Below are 19280 nucleotides of genomic sequence, written 5' to 3'. Positions count from 1 at the left end.
TTTCAAAACTGTTTCAATTTATGTAGATTACTTTTTGAATTATTCAAATCGGCGATTACATTCAATAGATATTACGAATTTAATAAGTCATAGAAATAGAAAAAATAACGCTGTCGCGTTGTACATGTTATTCACACCTATTTATTAATCCTTATCGAAATAAATTATTTTGTATTCAAGATTGTTTCAATATCTGCAGATTACTTTTTGAATTTTTCAAATCGTAGGTATATTACATTCGAAAGATATTTTTTTTTATTGGATGAAAATGGAGTGGTAACCTCACCTGCGTTAACGGGATACGCTGACGGAGCACCAGTGAAGGGTGATAGATGAAAATGAAAACAGGCCAGTTAGCCCATCTTGATGAATTTATCAGGAATTAACCATGATAGTTTCCAGGGGGAACCGCGAGGAGGTCGACCTGGTTGGATATATTGCTAGCAATAGGATTCTCAGTCTCCATTACTAACAATCCCTTTTCCCCCAGTCGAAAGATATTATGTTAAAAAGTGTAAAATGTTGTAATGATGTCCACCCGTGGGAAGCCGGACCGGGCGCTACTATGCGATATAAATGGAACATAAACGACCGCATTTTTGATTGCGTCGATTTAGAAGCTTGATTTTTCACTGCTTTAGGAGATAGCAGACCTAAGTGTATGATATTAATTTCAACATGATACCTCCACGCGTTCCTATGAAAAATGGTCTTGACAGACGGAAGGACAAACAGCGAAGTGGTAGGATCACAAAGGGTTTCGTTTTTTTCTTAGGTGGTACGGAACCCTAAAAACATTTTTCAATCAGCGCATCATTACTCAGAGTTCTTTCAGAAGCATGAATCATTCACTGGCTACATATATTGTTCAGGTAGGTTCTTTGATTGCCGCAACGGTGACTAAAAAGAGTTTGCGGATAATGCGACGAGCAGTGCGACTTGGTGACGTCAGCTGACAGTCTCATTCAAAGTGGATATAGAACGTACCAGGTCATAATAAAAGGTCTGTAGGTAAGGTTTAAAAGGTCTAAGATATAATTGACAACGGAATGGTAGCCTCGCCTGCGCTACTTCAATACAACTTCAAATTTGTAGTACGATAAATTACATACAAATTCAAATTTTCGTGCTTTTACGAACAACCCCTGTTGTTTATTCGCAATTGTCGCAATTTTTATATGCCGCAATAGGGTTGCAAGATGACAATCGAATATAATTGTAATACGATATATTTTCGATGTATAGTTCTAGAAATAATGTATATGGTAAAACAACGTTTGCCAAGTCAGCTAGTATATATATATATATATATATATATATATATATATATATATATATATATATATATATATATATATATATATATATATATATATACGAGTTCAACTTAGAATGGCAAACAAGCTGACGGTCCACCTGATGAAAAGTGGTAACCGTCACCTATAGACATGAGCAGTACCATGGACATAACAGAGTATACTGTTTCGCCCATGATACCCCCCATGCGTTGAAATTTTTAACAGTTTTAAATATTCATGTAAGTAAATAATTACTGGGGGTAAAAGCTGCTATTATACAATTAAGTAAAACGATTTATTCGAGTTACAATTACTTCTTAAATTATTATTTCAGCCTTCAACTGTCCACTGCTGGACATAAGCCTTCCCCATAAGGGGAGTTTTGCCAGTAGTTGCCACGCTTGGCAGGCGGGTTGGCAACCGCAGTTAGGCTTTTACAGATGTTTTAAAAGGGACGCTGCTGCCCATCCCTCGCTCTCCGTTAGTCGCCTCTTACGACACTTACGGGAAAGGTAGAGGGGCCCATTCTATGCCGAGACACATACACGATGAGCCAACTTCTACTTCTTAAATAATGGTTTTTAATTAATTAACGGTAATTGGATTAAGTGTGTTTACTGCGACCTTTTAACGAAAGATATCTATCAGAGAACGATACTGATCAACGCATATCTTCAACTTCAGTACAATTACATTACTAGAACACGTGCCCAGGGACTGTTCATAATGTAATGAAAATGAAATGGTTTTTTTATACAACTTAGAATGGCGAACAAGCTGACGGCCCACCTGATGGAAAGTGGTAACCGTCGCCTATAGACATGAGCAGTACCATGGACATAACAGAGTATACTGTTTCGCCCATGATACCATGGAATAGAATTTTATTGCTAACTGTGTACATACATATAGCAGTAACCATTGCTTTGGACTTGACATCAGTATCAACAGTCATACCCTATCAGGCGTGCAACAACTTAAGAACAGGTAATTAGCTAGCAATTACGAGTACATTAACATTGAAACATTCAAAATACTATTAACAAAGTAAATATGAAACATTTGGTAATACAATTAATAAAATAAAGAATAATAAAAAATCTAATTACAAATCGAACGTAAAATTATATAAATGCAAGGTAAGTAGACATAATTACGCTTTTTTTTTTTTTATGCAACTTAGAATGGCAAGCAAGCTGACGGCCCACCTGATGGAAAGTGGTAGCCGTCGCCTATAGACATGAGCAGTACCATGGACATAACAGAGTATACTGTTTCGCTCATGATACCCCCCATGCGTTGCCATTGCGTTGCTTACATTATTATTAATTTAATGAGTTTTAACATCAAAGTATTCATGTCGATTCTCAGGGTCGTACATTGGGCAGCGCGAGATCCCTTCGTTTAGATAGATAGATAGATACTCTTTATTGTTACCTTCAAAAGATTACAATAGTAAACTTATTATAAAAATAAATAATTACAAGAAATAATCATTTAGTAACTTCTATTCATTCTTCTAAATTCTATTCCTATTCTATCACTACCCAAGCTATCCGTCTCTGGAACTCCTTACCTCTTTCTATTAGATCAGCGCAATCTCTTGCCTCGTTCAAGAGGCTGGTACAATCTCATTACCTATCTCTCTAATTTGCTTTGACGTTTACTATGTGTGATTTATCTTGATCTATTTAGTATATTAATGTATTTATGTTTATGTATTATTATTTATATTATATATGTATGTTTATGTATTGTAATCTTATTTTTATATTTAAAATTTTTTGCATTTTGTTTGATTCCATTTATGTATTTACTGTGTCTGACTTGCGCCATCTACCGTTCTCTCTGTACTTATCCATTCTTTATGCCAGGTTGTCTGTAAGAGATTGCTTTTAGCGATAAGGCCGCCTTTTGTATATGCACATTCTGTATAAATACTCCTTGTATACATCTCTACTGTGCGCAATAAAGAGTTTATTATTATTATTAAAATATAAAAAAAAAACATTAAATAAACTGAAATAATAATAATAATGTGGCAAGTTTATCTTTTTATGGTAACACCGTTTGTGTAAACTCGAAACTCGTACATGTGCCCAATACGAGTATAACCGACAGTTACTTGTCCAAACAAGACGCAATCGATGTAGTAGTGTACACAGGGGACAATTTGTAATATTGAATACCTCCCTACTGCCCTTGACACAAAATTGTATTGTTACCGATTTTTGACGGACTGTCTTTATTGAATCTACTACCTTTTAGCCGCGACTTCGTCCGCGTGACCGGGATACATAGATAAAAGTAGGCTATATCTTTTTCCGTCGCATATGGCAGTCTTTCCCAAAGTGAGCGGTAACGCCCCCTTCTGGGGCTGTAGGCCTAAAGGGGGGCGGTAAGAGACCAAGAAAAAAAATGGGGGCGTTGTGTAGAGGCTTGGGGGGTGATTTGTTGATCTTGAAGTAATGGTGGTTTTTAAGTAGGTGAAAAAATGGGGGCGCTAAAAAATAATTTATTCTCAAAGTGGGCAGTAGACAAAATAAGTTTGGGAACCCCTGCCATAAGGGGTTACGGACTGTCTTTATTGAATCTACTACCTTTTAGTCGCGACTTCGTCTGCGTGACCGGGATATATAGATAAAAGGAGGCTATATCTTTCTCCATCTGATAAGAGTAAGTTTTTAATAGAGGGGAATGGATTTTAAGTAATGTGGACTACCAGTCCCAGTGCCCATTGGGAAAGGGATTGTTAGTAATGAGACTGAGAATCCCATTGCTAGCAATATACCCATCCAGGTCGACCTCATCGCGGTTCCCCCTGGAAACTATCATGGTTAATTCCTAATGAATTCATCATGATGGACTAACTGGCCTGTTTTCATTCTCATCTATCACCCTTCACTGGTGCTCCGCCTGCGTATCCCGTTAGCGCAGGCGGGGTTACCATACCATTTTCACCCATTAAAAAAATAATAATAATAATAAACCCTTTGTTGCGCAGAATATAGATGTATACAAGGAGTGTTTATATGGTATGTGCATATATAAAAGGCGGCCTTATCGCTAAAAGCAATCTCTTACAGACAACAAATATACTCTGTCAAGTCGACCTCCCCGTGGCCCCCCTTTTTTTTCGTATGGAAAATCTTCAGCAAGACCGTCCCATCTGCCGGAGGGAGGGCAGCTGGGGTGTGTGGGATTCGTACCCACTAAAAACCACACGACGTACCTTGAGGCGCTTATGTTGGATCCCGGGTTCCCGTTTGTACGATTACCGAGTATCGAACGCGACGGCCCGCCCTGTAGGTGGTGTAGGGCAGGCCTCCTCTCTTAGTTAGGCCCCCCTAGATACCATCAATAAAGACTGTAGATAAAACGGAGGCTTACCTTATCAGAATATTCCGCGACGTCCCTCATGGAGCGCGGGTACCCGGACACGAGGTACGTTTTCGCAGTTGGTGCCATCTTCATTTCCAGCATCAGCACCTCTGTCACCGTCTTACTGGACAGCGTGCCGAAGTCTTGCATATCTGTCGACAAACACTTTGCATAAGTCTAGCTACTAAGTTTTAAAAGGGACGCTGCTACCCATTCCTCTACCATCAGTGGCGTAATTATACCATTTGGGGCCTGCGGCAAATTCTTTTAATGGGGCCCTTTCATTTATTTTCAAGTAAAATAAAATACTCAGGTACAAGGGAAAAAAAAATTCTGAGCTCGCGGTCTCTTGAGCCAAGGCCCTTTTGGGTCGGGGGCCCGTAGCATTTTGCCAGCCCTGCCACCCTATTGTTACGCCACTGCCTACCATCAATCTCCTTTAGTCGTAGCTTATGACACCCACAGGAAAGGAAGAGGTGACCTATTCTATGTCGGGAATTTATTTATTTAACACTTTATTGCGCCAGAAACAAAAAATACACAATGTCAATAGAATAATTCAAATATGAAATACAATAACCTTTTTTTTTTATACAACTTAGAATGGCAAACAAGCTGACGGCCCACCTGATGGAAAGTGGTAACCGTCGCCTATAGACGTGAGCAGTGAGCAGACCATGGACATAACAGAGTATACTGTTTCGCCCATGATACCCCCCCGCCCCCCCATACATTGCCATTCCTGAGGACTCAGGTGTTATTCCTCCGTACCCAGTAAATTCACGCCATATACCACCTTTCAAACCGAAACACAGCCATGCAAACACAACTGCTTCACGGTAGAAACACGAATGGGACAGAGGTACCCAAGTAATCGACTTTTGTACAAAGTCTCCCTCTGGTGATATAAATACATATTGAAATATATACATACATAAAGGTACAAAAGGTGGTCTTATCGCTAGGGCAATCTCTTACAGACAACGTTTGGTTAAAGGAGAACAGATAGAAATGGGTAGGTGGCGCAAGAGTGAATTAATAATTTTTTCGTGTATAAAATACAAAAACTTGTAATACACAAAAATATCAATAACATATAATTTATTAATAATTAATAATAATAAATTAAATTATTAATAATAAAATATTACTATAACAATAATCGTGAATATATTCGTAAAAAAGAATCCCAGAGTTGATTTTTTTATAATAACAATTAAAAAAAACTTTGTTAAGCACAAAGAGATGTATACAAGGAGTATACAGAATGTGCATATACAAAAGGCGGCCTTATCGCTAAAAACGATGTCTTACAGACAACTTTTGGATGGAGAGGAGTTAAAATAAAGTTTAATAGGAGACACGATAGAAATTCTGTCATTTGAATCGTTCGTTTGTAATGGGAAAACTCAAAAACTATTTAACCGATTTTTTTACCTATAGTAAGCTACATTATCATCGTATAACATATATTTTACATTATTTTCTATGTACTCATGCGAAGTTGGGGCGGATCACTAGTAATATTATATATGCTATAATAAATTTTGCAACAATGGATGAATGGAGGTTTGTTCTTCTTTCGCCCAAAAACTACAGAACATATGTCAGTGAAATTTGGTACACGGGTAGGTCATACCCTAACTTAGCATATAGGGTACTTTATATATGATTCACGCGGGTAAAGTCACGGGATATAGCTTGTTCCCTAATAAAAATGACTTAGGTACTATTGCCTTTCCAGGATTTTTTTATGTAACTTAAATGGCAAGCAAGCCGAGGTGAATAAGTCACGCGGGTGAAGCCGCAGAACGCAGCTAGTATAATAAAAAATTTAAAAAATTACAAACTAACTAAATATATTAAAATCAAATAAGAAAACATAGTTAAAAAACAGAATCGTCTAGAAAATTATATCAAAATTATTCTTGGAATTCATTTATACAGTAATTGTGTATTATGGTACTCGAATATAACTCGAAAATATTATAATTAAATGAAAGGGAGCCTTAATCGCGAGGGCTCAGGGTACAAATTGTGCGAGCGCACGGAAAGTTTGGAGGGCCTTGAGACTGCACACTCGGCGATTCCCACGACTTGGAGTGCGTACTTTCTACGGCTAGATTAAAATGACGCTGCCAAGGTATGGGAGACCTGTAATTTTCTATTCATCAGTTCTACACCTGGCCATTATACATTAATACAATATACTAAAATATTCCGTAATAAAATATGCATTGCCTATTACCTATTCAACTATAAATCTATTTTGGAATAATTATTTTTAATATTGGGATCGATTCACGGGCGCCATACCGAAGACATCTATCGTAACTTGTTTCTTACTTCCTACACTTGCAATTCGTCTCGTGCATGCACTCTGGTTCCGAAGATTTTTTTTTATAATACTTAGAATGGCAAACAAGCTGACGGCCCATCTGATGGAAAGTAGTAACCGTCGCCTATACACATGAGCAGTACCATGGACATAACAGAGCCATTCTCAAAAGTTATCTCTGAAACAAGTGTATACCCACTTATTTAGCTATTACACACGACTTTATCCGTGTGGCCGGATGATAATGGAATGGTAACCACGCCTGCGTTAACGGTATACGCTGGCGGGGCACCAGCGAGAGATGATAGGTGAGAATGAAAAGGCAAGTCATTTAGCCCATTGTGATGAATTCACCTGTAATTCAGCGCGGCGGTTTCCAGGGGGGGGGGGCACGTGGAGGTTTTTTTTTTATACAACTTAGAATGGCAAACAAGCTGACGGCCCACCTGATGTAAAGTGGTAACCGTCGCCTATACATGTGTACTGCTGCTCATACTGCTCATGTGAGCAGTACCATGGACATAACAGTGTATACTGTTTTTCGCCAATGATACCCCCCATGCGTTGCCATTCCTGAGGACTCAGGTGTTATTCCTCTGTACCCAGTAAATTCACGCCATATCCCTCCCTTCAAACCGAAACACAGCCACGCAAACACAACTGCTTTACGATTGAAACACGAATGGGACAGAGGTACCCAAGCAAGCAATGTGGGGTTACTACTTTCCATCAGGTGGACCGTCAGCTTGTTTGCCTTTCTAGGGTGCATAAAAAAACCATTCATTTTCACCTATTTAAAAAAGAAAAAAACAACATAATGCATGGTATATTTACCACATGGCGTTATTGCGTGTTCATGTTGACTTTATGCTAATATCCCGTACAAAACATTTATGCCCGTGGGTAGCCGGTATTCAAATCACTCTACTTTTCAAGTGCATTGTCAAGGTCAAGCGAAAATAATTACATTGTCCTTACTAATATTATAAATGTGAAAGTTAATTTGTTTGTTACCTTATAGCGCCTTAACGGCTTAACCAATCACTATGAAATTTGATACACACGTATTATATGGGATAGATAGTAAAGCATAGGCTACTTTTCATCCCGATTCGTAAATATATACAGAGGACCTACCATGAAAACTCTTCCGAAACTCCCGATGCCGAACGAAACAAAAATTTGATGTTAAAATTAAATAATACATACCGTGTAAAAAGTTGCAGTCAAAAAGCTATTAGATAATTATACACTATTATATGATATATATATATATATATATATATATATATATATATATATATATATATATATATATATATATATAACAACGATGGTTTTCAGAGTATACCACGTGGAGGTCGACCTGGTATTGTGACCAGGTGTATTGTTATCAATAAGACTACGCTAGTTCCTATTACTAACATTGCCCTCCCCTTAATATCAAAGGGTGGTAAAAGATACATATTAGTATATTTCCCTCTATTCAATAATACACCGCCTACGTATTTCTCTGTTTTGCCCAATGGTTGACTGGTAGAGAACACCGTCCGGTGTTAAATCCGCCAAATGTACGTAATGTTTATATCTTATATGTGTATTTATGTATTATGTACAATTATTTCAGTATGTTACTATAATTATGTCACATATTTCTCACTAAAATACCCTGAATACGCTTTCCGTTTATACCTAATGGTTAGCTAGTAAAAATGCCACATTGCATTAAGCACGCCACTTGTACAATGTTTTATTGTGCAATTTAGAATAAATAAATAAACAATAAATCGAATCACTGATTAATCTATTTTTAATTTGGACTATTATTAGACATCATCGGACTGATTTATGATCGACTCAATTATTCCTTTGTTTATATTTTCATTAAGTTCTATTGCAATAGACAATAGATCTATTCTAGTGTGACTAATTCAAGGTCCCAATACCAGTGTTTGCTGGGGGCGGTGTAACATCGTGAGTACGTTTGTTTAGTGAACTGAACGTGTTTGCATGACATGCAGTCGTGATTATCAACACAACTGTGTATTCTGTGAAACTAATAAATGCTTTTAGTGGGGTTGCAATTAAATTAATTACCTAATATTAATGAAAATTCTGAGGAATGCAGTCAATAGAAAAAATACTAACATGTATCTTTTACCACCCTTTGACATTAAGGGGAGGGCAATGTTAGTAATAGGAACTAGCGTAGTCTTATTGATAACAATACACCCTGTCAGGTCGACCTCCACGTGGTATACTCTGAAAACCATCGTTGTTTTTTGTTAGTGCATTCGTCATGTTGGGCCTTTTAATCTGACTTCATTCTTATCTATGGAATGACAGGTGCCGAGCTAGCGTATAGCACAAGAGAAAGATTCACCACGATAACAGTTATTCACAAGATACAGTATCATTCGCAAGATACAGTAACATAAAAAACCATTGGCACCACGTTGTTGTGTTAACATTTCCCCATAAATGGAGGTTACAGCTGACCTAATTTAAAAAAAAATACTAGTGATGGACCTACCATTGCCGATGGCGTATTGTTGGAGCAGGTCGGTCATGTTGATGTGCACGACGCCGCGCCGCTCCTGCATCAGGTTATCGCAGTGTGTCACCTTGCCGCTACCCGGGCCACCTGTACAGTGAAATTAACTACATAAATGGCTTGCAATTGGAAACATTATCACCTTTTTAAATGAAAAGTTCCATAAATTTAGACTTCCGATATTAATTTGTTAAGTAACAGTTGGTAAAGAAACCTCTAAGGCCGGGTAATATATATATATATTACCCAGCCTTATATCTATGTATTGTAATGGCAATAATGGGATGTGGGGATGGGATTGTTAGTAATACGGATTACCAGAGGGAGACTTTGTACAAAAGTCGATTGCTTGGGTACCTCTGTCCCATTCGTGTTTCAACCGTGAAGCAGTTGTGTTTGCATGGCTGTGTTTTGGTATGAAGGTTCATATAAAAAATACCAGTTGCATTGCTAGCAATATGCTCAACCAGGTCGGCCTCCACGTGGTCCCTCCTAGAAACCATCGTGCTAAATTCCAGGTGAATTCATCACGATGGGCTTACTATCTTGCCTTTCCATTCTCACCTATCACCTCTCACTAGTGCCTCGCCAGCGTATACCGTCAGCGCAGGCGGAGTTACCATTCCATTACCATCCATAAAAAGGTAGCAATGGGATTGGTGGTCCAAATTAATAAGAATCCCTCCCCCCCCCCCCCCTATCGTTTACGCTATGTGTATGAACTGTGTAATGTGTATGACAATAATAGCAACGTGGATATAACAGTGTCACGAGAGGTCTTAGACACTGCGGGTGATATAAAATCAAAGGTGTTCAAATACGAATTCTCAAGTAATACGGCCATATTATCCGGAATGAAAACTGTATAAAACGTCTAATTGTCCAAGGGTACAAGGCCAACGTAGATCACCAACGCGATGGACTAACCCTATCAAAACGGCCACACAGCAGTCTATTGTGGAATGCTCTCGCTCGGCTGTGAGCAGAAATAGATGGAGACATTGCGAGGACCTCAATCGCGAAGAAGAACCTTATCGACAATCCACTATAATCATGAAAACCATGACGGCTCTGTCAAGAGTGTACGACTGAAGATAAAGTTATAAAATAAGGCTCGAGCCAGGGTCTTTATTTATTTTTTATTTATTTATTTATTTATGCTTTTGCATACATTAGAAAATGTGTACAGGGCGGACTTAATGCCTGTCAAACGTTACTCTAAACAGAGAGAGTAAATGGCGGTGCAAGGATTTAAAAAAAAATGTAAATTAAATAAATATTTTGAAAGATAACAATTTATGTTAAATAAACACACAAAAATATAGAATAATATACATACAAAAAATATACACACATAAATCACATACAATACATATATAAATAACTATACATAGTATATATTAAATTAATAATTATATAAATAATAACTAATTATATAACAGATTGAGGCTTTTCATTGTTGTGATAAATTGAAGTAATGTTCACGAAGGGACTTTTTAAAGGAAAATTTGGTATTTATTCTCCTTGATTCACATAAATATTGCCCTACGTTTAAAAAAAATTACCATTCTTTATCTTGCCGTATAACAGTGAAAACCTGGGGGGAAAGGGATTGTTAATAATGGAGACTGAGAATCCCATTGCTAGTAATACACCCAACCAGGTCGACCACCTCGCGGTTCTCCCTGGAAACTATCATGGTTAATTCCTGATGAATTCATCATGACGGGCTAACTGGCCTGTTTTCATTCTCATCTATCACCCTTCACTGGTGCTCCGCCAGCGTATCCCGTTAGCGCAGGCGGGGTTACCGTACCATTTTCACCCATCAAAAAAAAAAAGACCGTGAAAACCTAAATTCAATTCCTTGACATTGGATCAATAGTCATAAACTAATAATACATGATCAATTATGTATTGTAGTTTACCTTGTTGAAAGTTTATAAAACCAGCTAAATTGTTATAACTAATTGTCTGAGTTTCTATGTAGCTAGATTGTTATCTATACAATTGTATCTATATACTGAACAGTTTTTCAAGCCCGAAGTATGTAATTCTGGATTTCTAAATCATTTTCTCCCAGTCAATATTAGAAAAATTTCAGAATATTCGAATGCGGTAAATAGTAGTCGGTTTGAAGGGTGGGATATGGCGTGAATTTACTGGGTACAGAGGAATAACACCTGAGTCCTTAGGAATGGCAACGCATGGGGGGGGGGGGTATAATTAAACAAACAGTTATGTACATGGTAATGCAAATTTGGAAAGGCGACGATTACCACTTTACATCAGGTGGGCCGTCAGCTTGCTTGCCATTCTTATTTGTATAAAAAAAAAATGATATATGTACATACATACGTCGGCAGTCATACATAAACTAATTATAACGGAATAAATCAAAATAATACTAATCAAATAATATGGACTTTCGGAAGATAACACCTGGTTCAGTAAAAAAAAAAATTAAAAATATCAAACGTTAATACTTCTATTTCAATTAAAAAAAAGAAAGATCTAAATTTAACCGTGTTATTTATCTTGAATAAATCTTTAAAATCGCATACGAAATACTTTATTACAGTAACATACAAAAAAACGAACAACAGATTTCAAAGTTCAAAATTTTCTCAAGACCAAAAATGCACACACAGTGCATAACAAAAACACAGACAAAAAAGATAAAGCTATCTGCCACTGTACAGATACCATAGATTAAAAATGAATGACACAATATTTAACAAACAATATACAACAAACTGTATTTTGATGTGTATCACGGAGTTATTCATATCTTGGGCGTCCATCCGTGGGCGTCACAGCACGCTTTTTGATAGGTACCCATAATACCATTTATATGTTGCTATTCTTAAAAACTATGTTTTAAACCTACTTATATAACTCTTATAACTTTTATCTCACCCTTTACACCGAAACACAGCTATGTAACCATAGCTGCTTACATACGCAGAAATAGTTGGACTACAGTGGCGAATTCACTAGAAATTATGTTTCGAGTTTTTTTTCTCTTGCCACTGCATGTGAAAGAATCTGGGGGCATTCGATGTAGACAAGTTTGCAATTACCGAAGGGAATGGGGTTACTAAATCGTTTGAGGTGTTATATTATAAATAAACTGACTTATTCATAAAAAGATCAAACCTGTGTTAAACCTATTTTAACTATCGAACTGTTTTGTCTTTTTCTTTTTAGTTAAATTCCCAATTCAAATGTAAAATAGATCTGTAGAGGGTTTTAGTTTTCACGAATAAAGGTGATAATGTTATATAAAATGTTGTAAAACGTTAAGACAGACGGAAGGACGGACGGACAAAGTGGCACTGTAAGGGCTCTTTTGTACCATTTTAGTGACATAGCAATCCTAAAAACAGACTGTTAATTATTGAATAATCAACTTATTTGTTTATATTTTATTTAAAAAAAAGCCACATTATTAAAATATGCAAGCAATAAAGAGAAAATTATGAATAGCCCTCTGTTTCAGGCGTTAATAGATTTTGCTTTTGTTCTCATACCAAAATGCATATTTCAATGATTTTTTTTAGGAAAACGGTCTTAAAATATAATCTAACTAGCGACCCGCTCCGGCTTCGCACAAGTGCAATGCTGATATGTAAAGGGCCATATTGATCTACATATCGTCATAGTCGTAGAATACTGACGGATCTTTATATGTAATCTTCGTCAGATCCGTCAGTATTCTACGACTATGACGATATATTAAATGGACAATGTATTTAAGGTACTTAATTGGATAAAAATTAATGCTGTACAGCTTAAAATTACTTTGTAAATAAACCATTTTTTCCCGTAAAATGTAAAAGATAAAAAATGGTTATTGTAGGTTATTCTTAAGAGATAAACATATACCATCGCGGACCTTTTTGTTGACCTTTTTAAGGTGTACAATACTGTAATACATTATTTTGATTTATTTCGTGGGGTTCAGCCAACGTTTGCAATATAAGCGCAAAAAATGTGTTAATTTACAACATCATATTAGAAACCTCTAACTAAATTTATCAGTGTTTCTTTACAATATTATGCATGTACTATAATTACATACCGCTTCAAAATCCGTTGCGTAGTTTTAAAGATTTAAGCATACATAAGGACAGACAGACAGTGACAGCGACTTTATTTTATACTGTGTAGTGATGATGATGATGATGATGATGATAACAATAAAAAGTGACATACCGAGTACGAATATAACGGGCACATTTGGCGGTTCGAACTTGACGTGGCTCGAGTTCTGCATGGGGAAGGATGCGGCGGGCGGCGTGGCTCGGCCAACCCACGCGCTGTCGCGACCACTCTGCACCCCGCCTGTTGTCTCCAGCTCATCATTATTTTGTTCTGTACAGGAAATAAACAGTCATTATGCTATCTTTTTCTTATCTCTTTTTGGTAGTAAAGTAATAATAAAAAATTGGAACGCCTTATATTTAATCAATTTTACTAAACAACACCATCTAGCGACGAAATTATTATCGTGGTAAGGGCTACAACTGAATTATTCTTTATTATATAACATAGTTGAATTATTTAATTTATTAATTATTAAATGAATCCTATTTGTAAGGTGTAATAATTTGAATAGATGATAATTATAAGTTACAAATAATTAAAAATTATTCACAATAAAATAACTAATATTTTTTACTTCAAATGGCAGCGTAAGATAAAGAGCTATATTCTTTATTTTGTTGTTTTTTTTTTCTTTTAATTTGGTTTATTACTCTTTTACAGTGTAGTATCATCAGCATACTACCAGCCGATAATTGTCCACTGCTGAACATAGGCCTCTCCCATAAGAGAGGGCTTTGCCAGTTGTTGCCACGCTCGGCAGGCAGGTTGACAACCGCAGTTAGCCTTTGGGGATGTTTAAAGAGGAACGCTGCTGCTCATCCATCAATCATTAAGTTCCCTTAGTCTCTTACGACACCCATGGGAAAGGAGGTATAATTTATTATTTGTTTCTTCATGCTAACGATACAAATGATAGATTTTTTGTATGATTTGTTGACTGGCCCACAATATATTCAATAAAGCCTATGTAAATAACCTAATACAATAAAACTAAGATAGGTATAGCTATTTTCGCCAGCTTCTCGCATGTTCTACGAAAGTTCATAGAACCTTCAGTTGCCATTCAATGAGTTTAGCTGACAAATGGCATGACTGTTTGAAACTGTTTCCGAGCTCTGACAGTATTCAATAATAATGTGCAAAGTCAGGCTGATTCGAGTACTAACCGGATAACAACTCACATTCAAAGCACATAATTTAGATAAACAATACTCGAATACGAAGTACGAGAAGTATTCGAGAAATGAAATTATGAATTTTCAACAATTTTAAATTTAATAATCAAAAATTGGATATGGATAGCATGAATACACAGTATACTGTTTCGCCCATGATACCCCCCATGCATTGCCATTCCTGAGGACTCAGATGTTATTCCTCTGTACCCTGTAAATTCACGGTATATCCCAAACTTCAAACCGCAACACAGCCATGCAAACAAAACTGCTTCACGGTAGAAACACGATTGGGACAGAGATATCCAAGCAATCGACTTTTGTACAAAGTCCGCCTCGGGTAAAATTCGAGTTCATTACAATACTCGTTATATGATTAGTTTTATATTGTTGAATTCTGCTAACTTTAGCATGTGTGTGACTGCCACAAAACTGAAACTGACCACCCCTATTACTACCAGCAAGTCATACACATACTAATGGTAGCGGAATTAAAAAAAAATCTAATCAAATAACCAGTGATATGGACTTCAGCAAGATAACATCTAGTGCAGTCAAATATTTCCAATACAGTATTCGACTATATATTCCAAGTTCTATTACGAGAACCATGATTCGAATATTTTTAACGAGTATCAAAGTAATCGGATGGGGGAAAGGGATTGACATTAGCAATGGAGTTCGACATCGTGAACAATAGCACGGCCCACCTATGGAAAGTGGTAACCGTCGCCTATCAGGTCGACCTCCACGTGGTTCCCCTGAGGACTCAGGTGTTATTCCTCTGTAAACCATCGTGAACACAGTTCTTGTTGAATTCGTCACGATGAGCTAACTGACCTGCTTCATCTTCATCTATCATCCCTCACTGGTGCCCCGCCGGTGTATACCAATAGCGCGGGTGGGGTTACCATTCCATTATCATCCATTAAAAAAAAAAAGTAATCGGATACAAAAAGCTACCCGCATATTTATTTATTTTAGCCCAATGTAACTTTCAAATTCCATGGATGTTTCTCATATGGCGACTCCGTGTATACAAGAGTAGTGTAAGGCAATCCATGTTAGGAAGTCACTGTATATCTACAAGTGGAGTAAGATCGGACTTTGTGACGAAATACGAAGGAGATCTACAGTAGACGATAGATGGATTGTAATTATGATGATGATCAGGAAAACGGTGATTTAACCCGATGTGCCAGTAAGCTGTGCCATCAAACCCTGCTCGCTTCAAATTTTTGGAATACTACATTAAGTTAATATTGTAGGAATTAATGGATGTACGTAGGTATAAATTGTCTACAATCAGTCGAGGTTTTTTTTAAGAGACTACAGCATGGGGTTCTTCAGAAAAAGAAGAAGAAGAGATTTCTTCTGGCTCGGCAACGTGCACGTTAAGCTTTTGGTATTGCAGACGGTAAAGGATACGGTAACTGATTACCATCATCCGTATGCCTGTTTGCCATCTCAGTGGTATAAAAAAATAACAGAGCACGCCCCTCCAAACTCTAAAAAATATATTGGCGTAAATATTTACAAAGTTTCGACCAATGAATGTATTCATTGACAGGACCGTTACTGAAGATGTTTCCTTACAAACACAAACAGAGTACCACGTCTGTTTATAGTCACACACATTGAAATAAAAATTTGGAGGGGCGTGCCATGTTAACGTAGGCAAAATATACCGAAGGTGACGTATTTTGATTTTGACGATATGGACCTTATTTTAAAGGAGTCAAGAATCTCCTGTCATCTGAGTCCCCAGGAATGGCAACGCATGGGGTGAATCATGGGCGAAACAGTATACTCTGTTATGTCCATGGTATTGCTCATGTCTATAGGCGACAGTTACCACTTTCCATCAGGTGGGCTGTCAGTTTGTGTGCCATTCTAAGCTGTATAAAAAAAAAAAAACTAAGGGACACAACCCGAAACACCAAACCCGAATATGCATGCACGAGACGAATTGCAAGTGTACGAAGTAGGAAATAAGTAACGATAGATATCTTTGGTAGTCGGGACTCTCTGCCTATCCTGCAAATGATTCGGCGTAAAGATATTACGTCAGATTGTGTAAAATATTTATGGTCACTATTAGCTGACCTGGCGAATCTTATTTTGCCCCTAACGCTACCAGGACCATTTTTTATCCGGACAAGAACTGTCCTCTCTGAAGTCGGAACAAACAATACATTAAAAAAAAAACATAATCAATTAAGCGTTATAGGGGATTAACGTTAACTAAATGCCACGGGATTTTTATATATTAAGATAGGAACCTTGAAAATCAAGTACTGGACAATAGGTGTATGTCAATAAGCAAGGCTAACAAGTGGATCGAGCGCCCTGATTTAAGGCTCACGGTCGGCAAAAACAAAAACACCATTTTTATAGAACATGTAACGGCAAACAATTTTATCAGGGGAAAAGGGATTGTTGGTAATGGAGACATAGGAGCCCATTGCTAGCAATATACCCAACCAGTTCGACCTCCTCGCGGTCTCCCCTGGAAACTATCATGGTTAATTCCTGATGAATTCATCATGATGAGCTAACTGGCCCGTTTTCATTCTCATCTATCACCCTTCACTGGTGCTCCGCCAGCGTATCCCGTTAACGCAGGCGGGGTTATCATACCATTTTCACCCATGAAAAAAAACAATGTGACAGCTGATATAAAGTGGTAAACCTCATCTGTACGCAAACAGCATCTATGTAGGTACCATTATTTTCAATTCTAATAATCTTTGAGTAATGCTTGATACGTCGTCATGTATAATGCCTGAATAGCTCGTTTGAACATGTATAATGTGGAATATTCAAAAACATTTTGAGGGAAAACCCAAAAGAGCTGAGCTAACAAATAATTATCCAAATTACAAATGTTTTCTTTTTATTTTGTCTCGTCCGAGAATTGTGCTCGAAATATATATTTATTTATTTATTATTTTTACCATATTTTTCCCCTAATACCACCACACCACGGACATCGTATAAAATTAAACAAATAAATTCTCATATTGTCAAAAGGGACTTTAACTTGTGTTTAAAAACAAACCATGAACAACTATGGCGTGAATTTACTGGGTACAGAGGAATAACACCTGAGTCCTCAGGAATGGCAACGCATGGGGGGTATCATGGGCGAAACAGTATATGGTACTGCTCATGTCTATAGGCAACGGTTACCACTTTCCATCAGGTGGGCCATCAGCGTGTTTGCCATTTTAAGTTGTATAAAAAAAAACTAAGGAACACAACCCGAAACACCAAACCCGAATAGGCGCAACCGAGAATCGAACTCAAAAACCAACCTTAAACGAAACCAATAAATAGAATAGATCAGATACACGAAAATAGAATGGTTTGTTTACGACTACAATTAATCAACCATATCTTATTCAAGTGGCGCCCAACGTGGGACTTCCACTAACTGTTTTGATCCTAGGCGCTAATGTCAAATATAACTGACATTTATAGAGAAATTAACATAATTGTACTCACCAGTGTCTAAACAGATGCCCATATTCCATGAAGATACAAATTATATACAAATCTCTTCGGCGGCAAAGTGGACACTGTCTTTAAAATATTACAACGCTATATTTCAGATTGGCACTTATTGAAAACATAACATATCCAAAACACGCGTCCAGTTGTCTACCGGCCAGCAATCACACGCTGTCGCAATTAATAGTTTATCGATTGAAGGACACGCGACCTTCGTCAACAGATTTCAAAACAAACTAAACAAAACTCGTTGTATACAAATTAAATTATCTCATCTTATTTTTGTTTTAACTAATCAATTTATTTTTAATTATTCGAAAGTTGTGTCTTCGCGATAGCATTTCTGCTAGCGGTCTCGACCTAAATGGCATCGCGGGCCGACCGCCTCCCTTCACGTTCAACACGCAACTGAAACTTATATCAGCGCTTCGGAACTTTACATATCAAAACACAGTCCGTCCCGCTCGCGTGTAACGAATACAAAACAAAAGATAGAGACGGAAAATCAATTGAATAATTAACGCGACGTCCCCCTGAATGAAACGGCTACGTATGTAATTATCGTTCAAAATGCAAGGTTTCTTGCAAGAAATGCCTACGAATGACTGATGGGATATTTGCTCACAATAAAAACTTGTGCTTTTCTATGGCACCACCATTAGGGTCAGGACAATTTTTCAGTTGGACAGCTGTAGGTCGGATATTTTATTCATGTGCGTTACACTTACTGTAATTGATACGTTTAAAACTTACAAGACAAGGTTCTTAGAAATATAATGACACACAAATTATTTGTTCATACCAATTATTGAATACATATTTAGGTGACCAGCACGATTCTAGTTATGCGTTATGGGTATATCATTATCTCATTAAAACTTAACATTTAATTGATTCTTGACACATAGTTC

At 37.1% G+C, this 19280-nt stretch overlaps 1 protein-coding gene across 1 annotated transcript in view; it reads right to left on the bottom strand.

Annotated features, from left to right (window-relative positions):
* LOC116412777 (uncharacterized) overlaps positions 1-18797 on the bottom strand; it is a 48622-nt gene extending 29825 nt beyond the window's left edge. Inside the window, exons 1-4 of the mRNA XM_052901961.1 lie at positions 18364-18797; positions 13790-13948; positions 9551-9661; positions 4689-4831 (exon numbers count right to left, since the gene is read on the bottom strand). Of these exons, the coding sequence (XP_052757921.1) occupies positions 4689-4831; positions 9551-9661; positions 13790-13948; positions 18364-18385 (435 nt within the window). The 5' untranslated portion in view covers positions 18386-18797. The remainder of the gene's footprint in view (positions 1-4688; positions 4832-9550; positions 9662-13789; positions 13949-18363) is intronic.
* Between the last annotated feature and the right edge of the window lie 483 nt (positions 18798-19280).

This window comes from Galleria mellonella, unplaced genomic scaffold (genome assembly GCF_026898425.1).
Source record: "Galleria mellonella isolate WM207_F2 unplaced genomic scaffold, CSIRO_AGI_GalMel_v1 utg83, whole genome shotgun sequence".
Lineage (NCBI taxonomy): Eukaryota > Metazoa > Arthropoda > Insecta > Lepidoptera > Pyralidae > Galleria > Galleria mellonella.
Note: the sequence above shows the minus strand (reverse complement) of the source record. Positions and strands in the feature narration are given on the sequence as shown.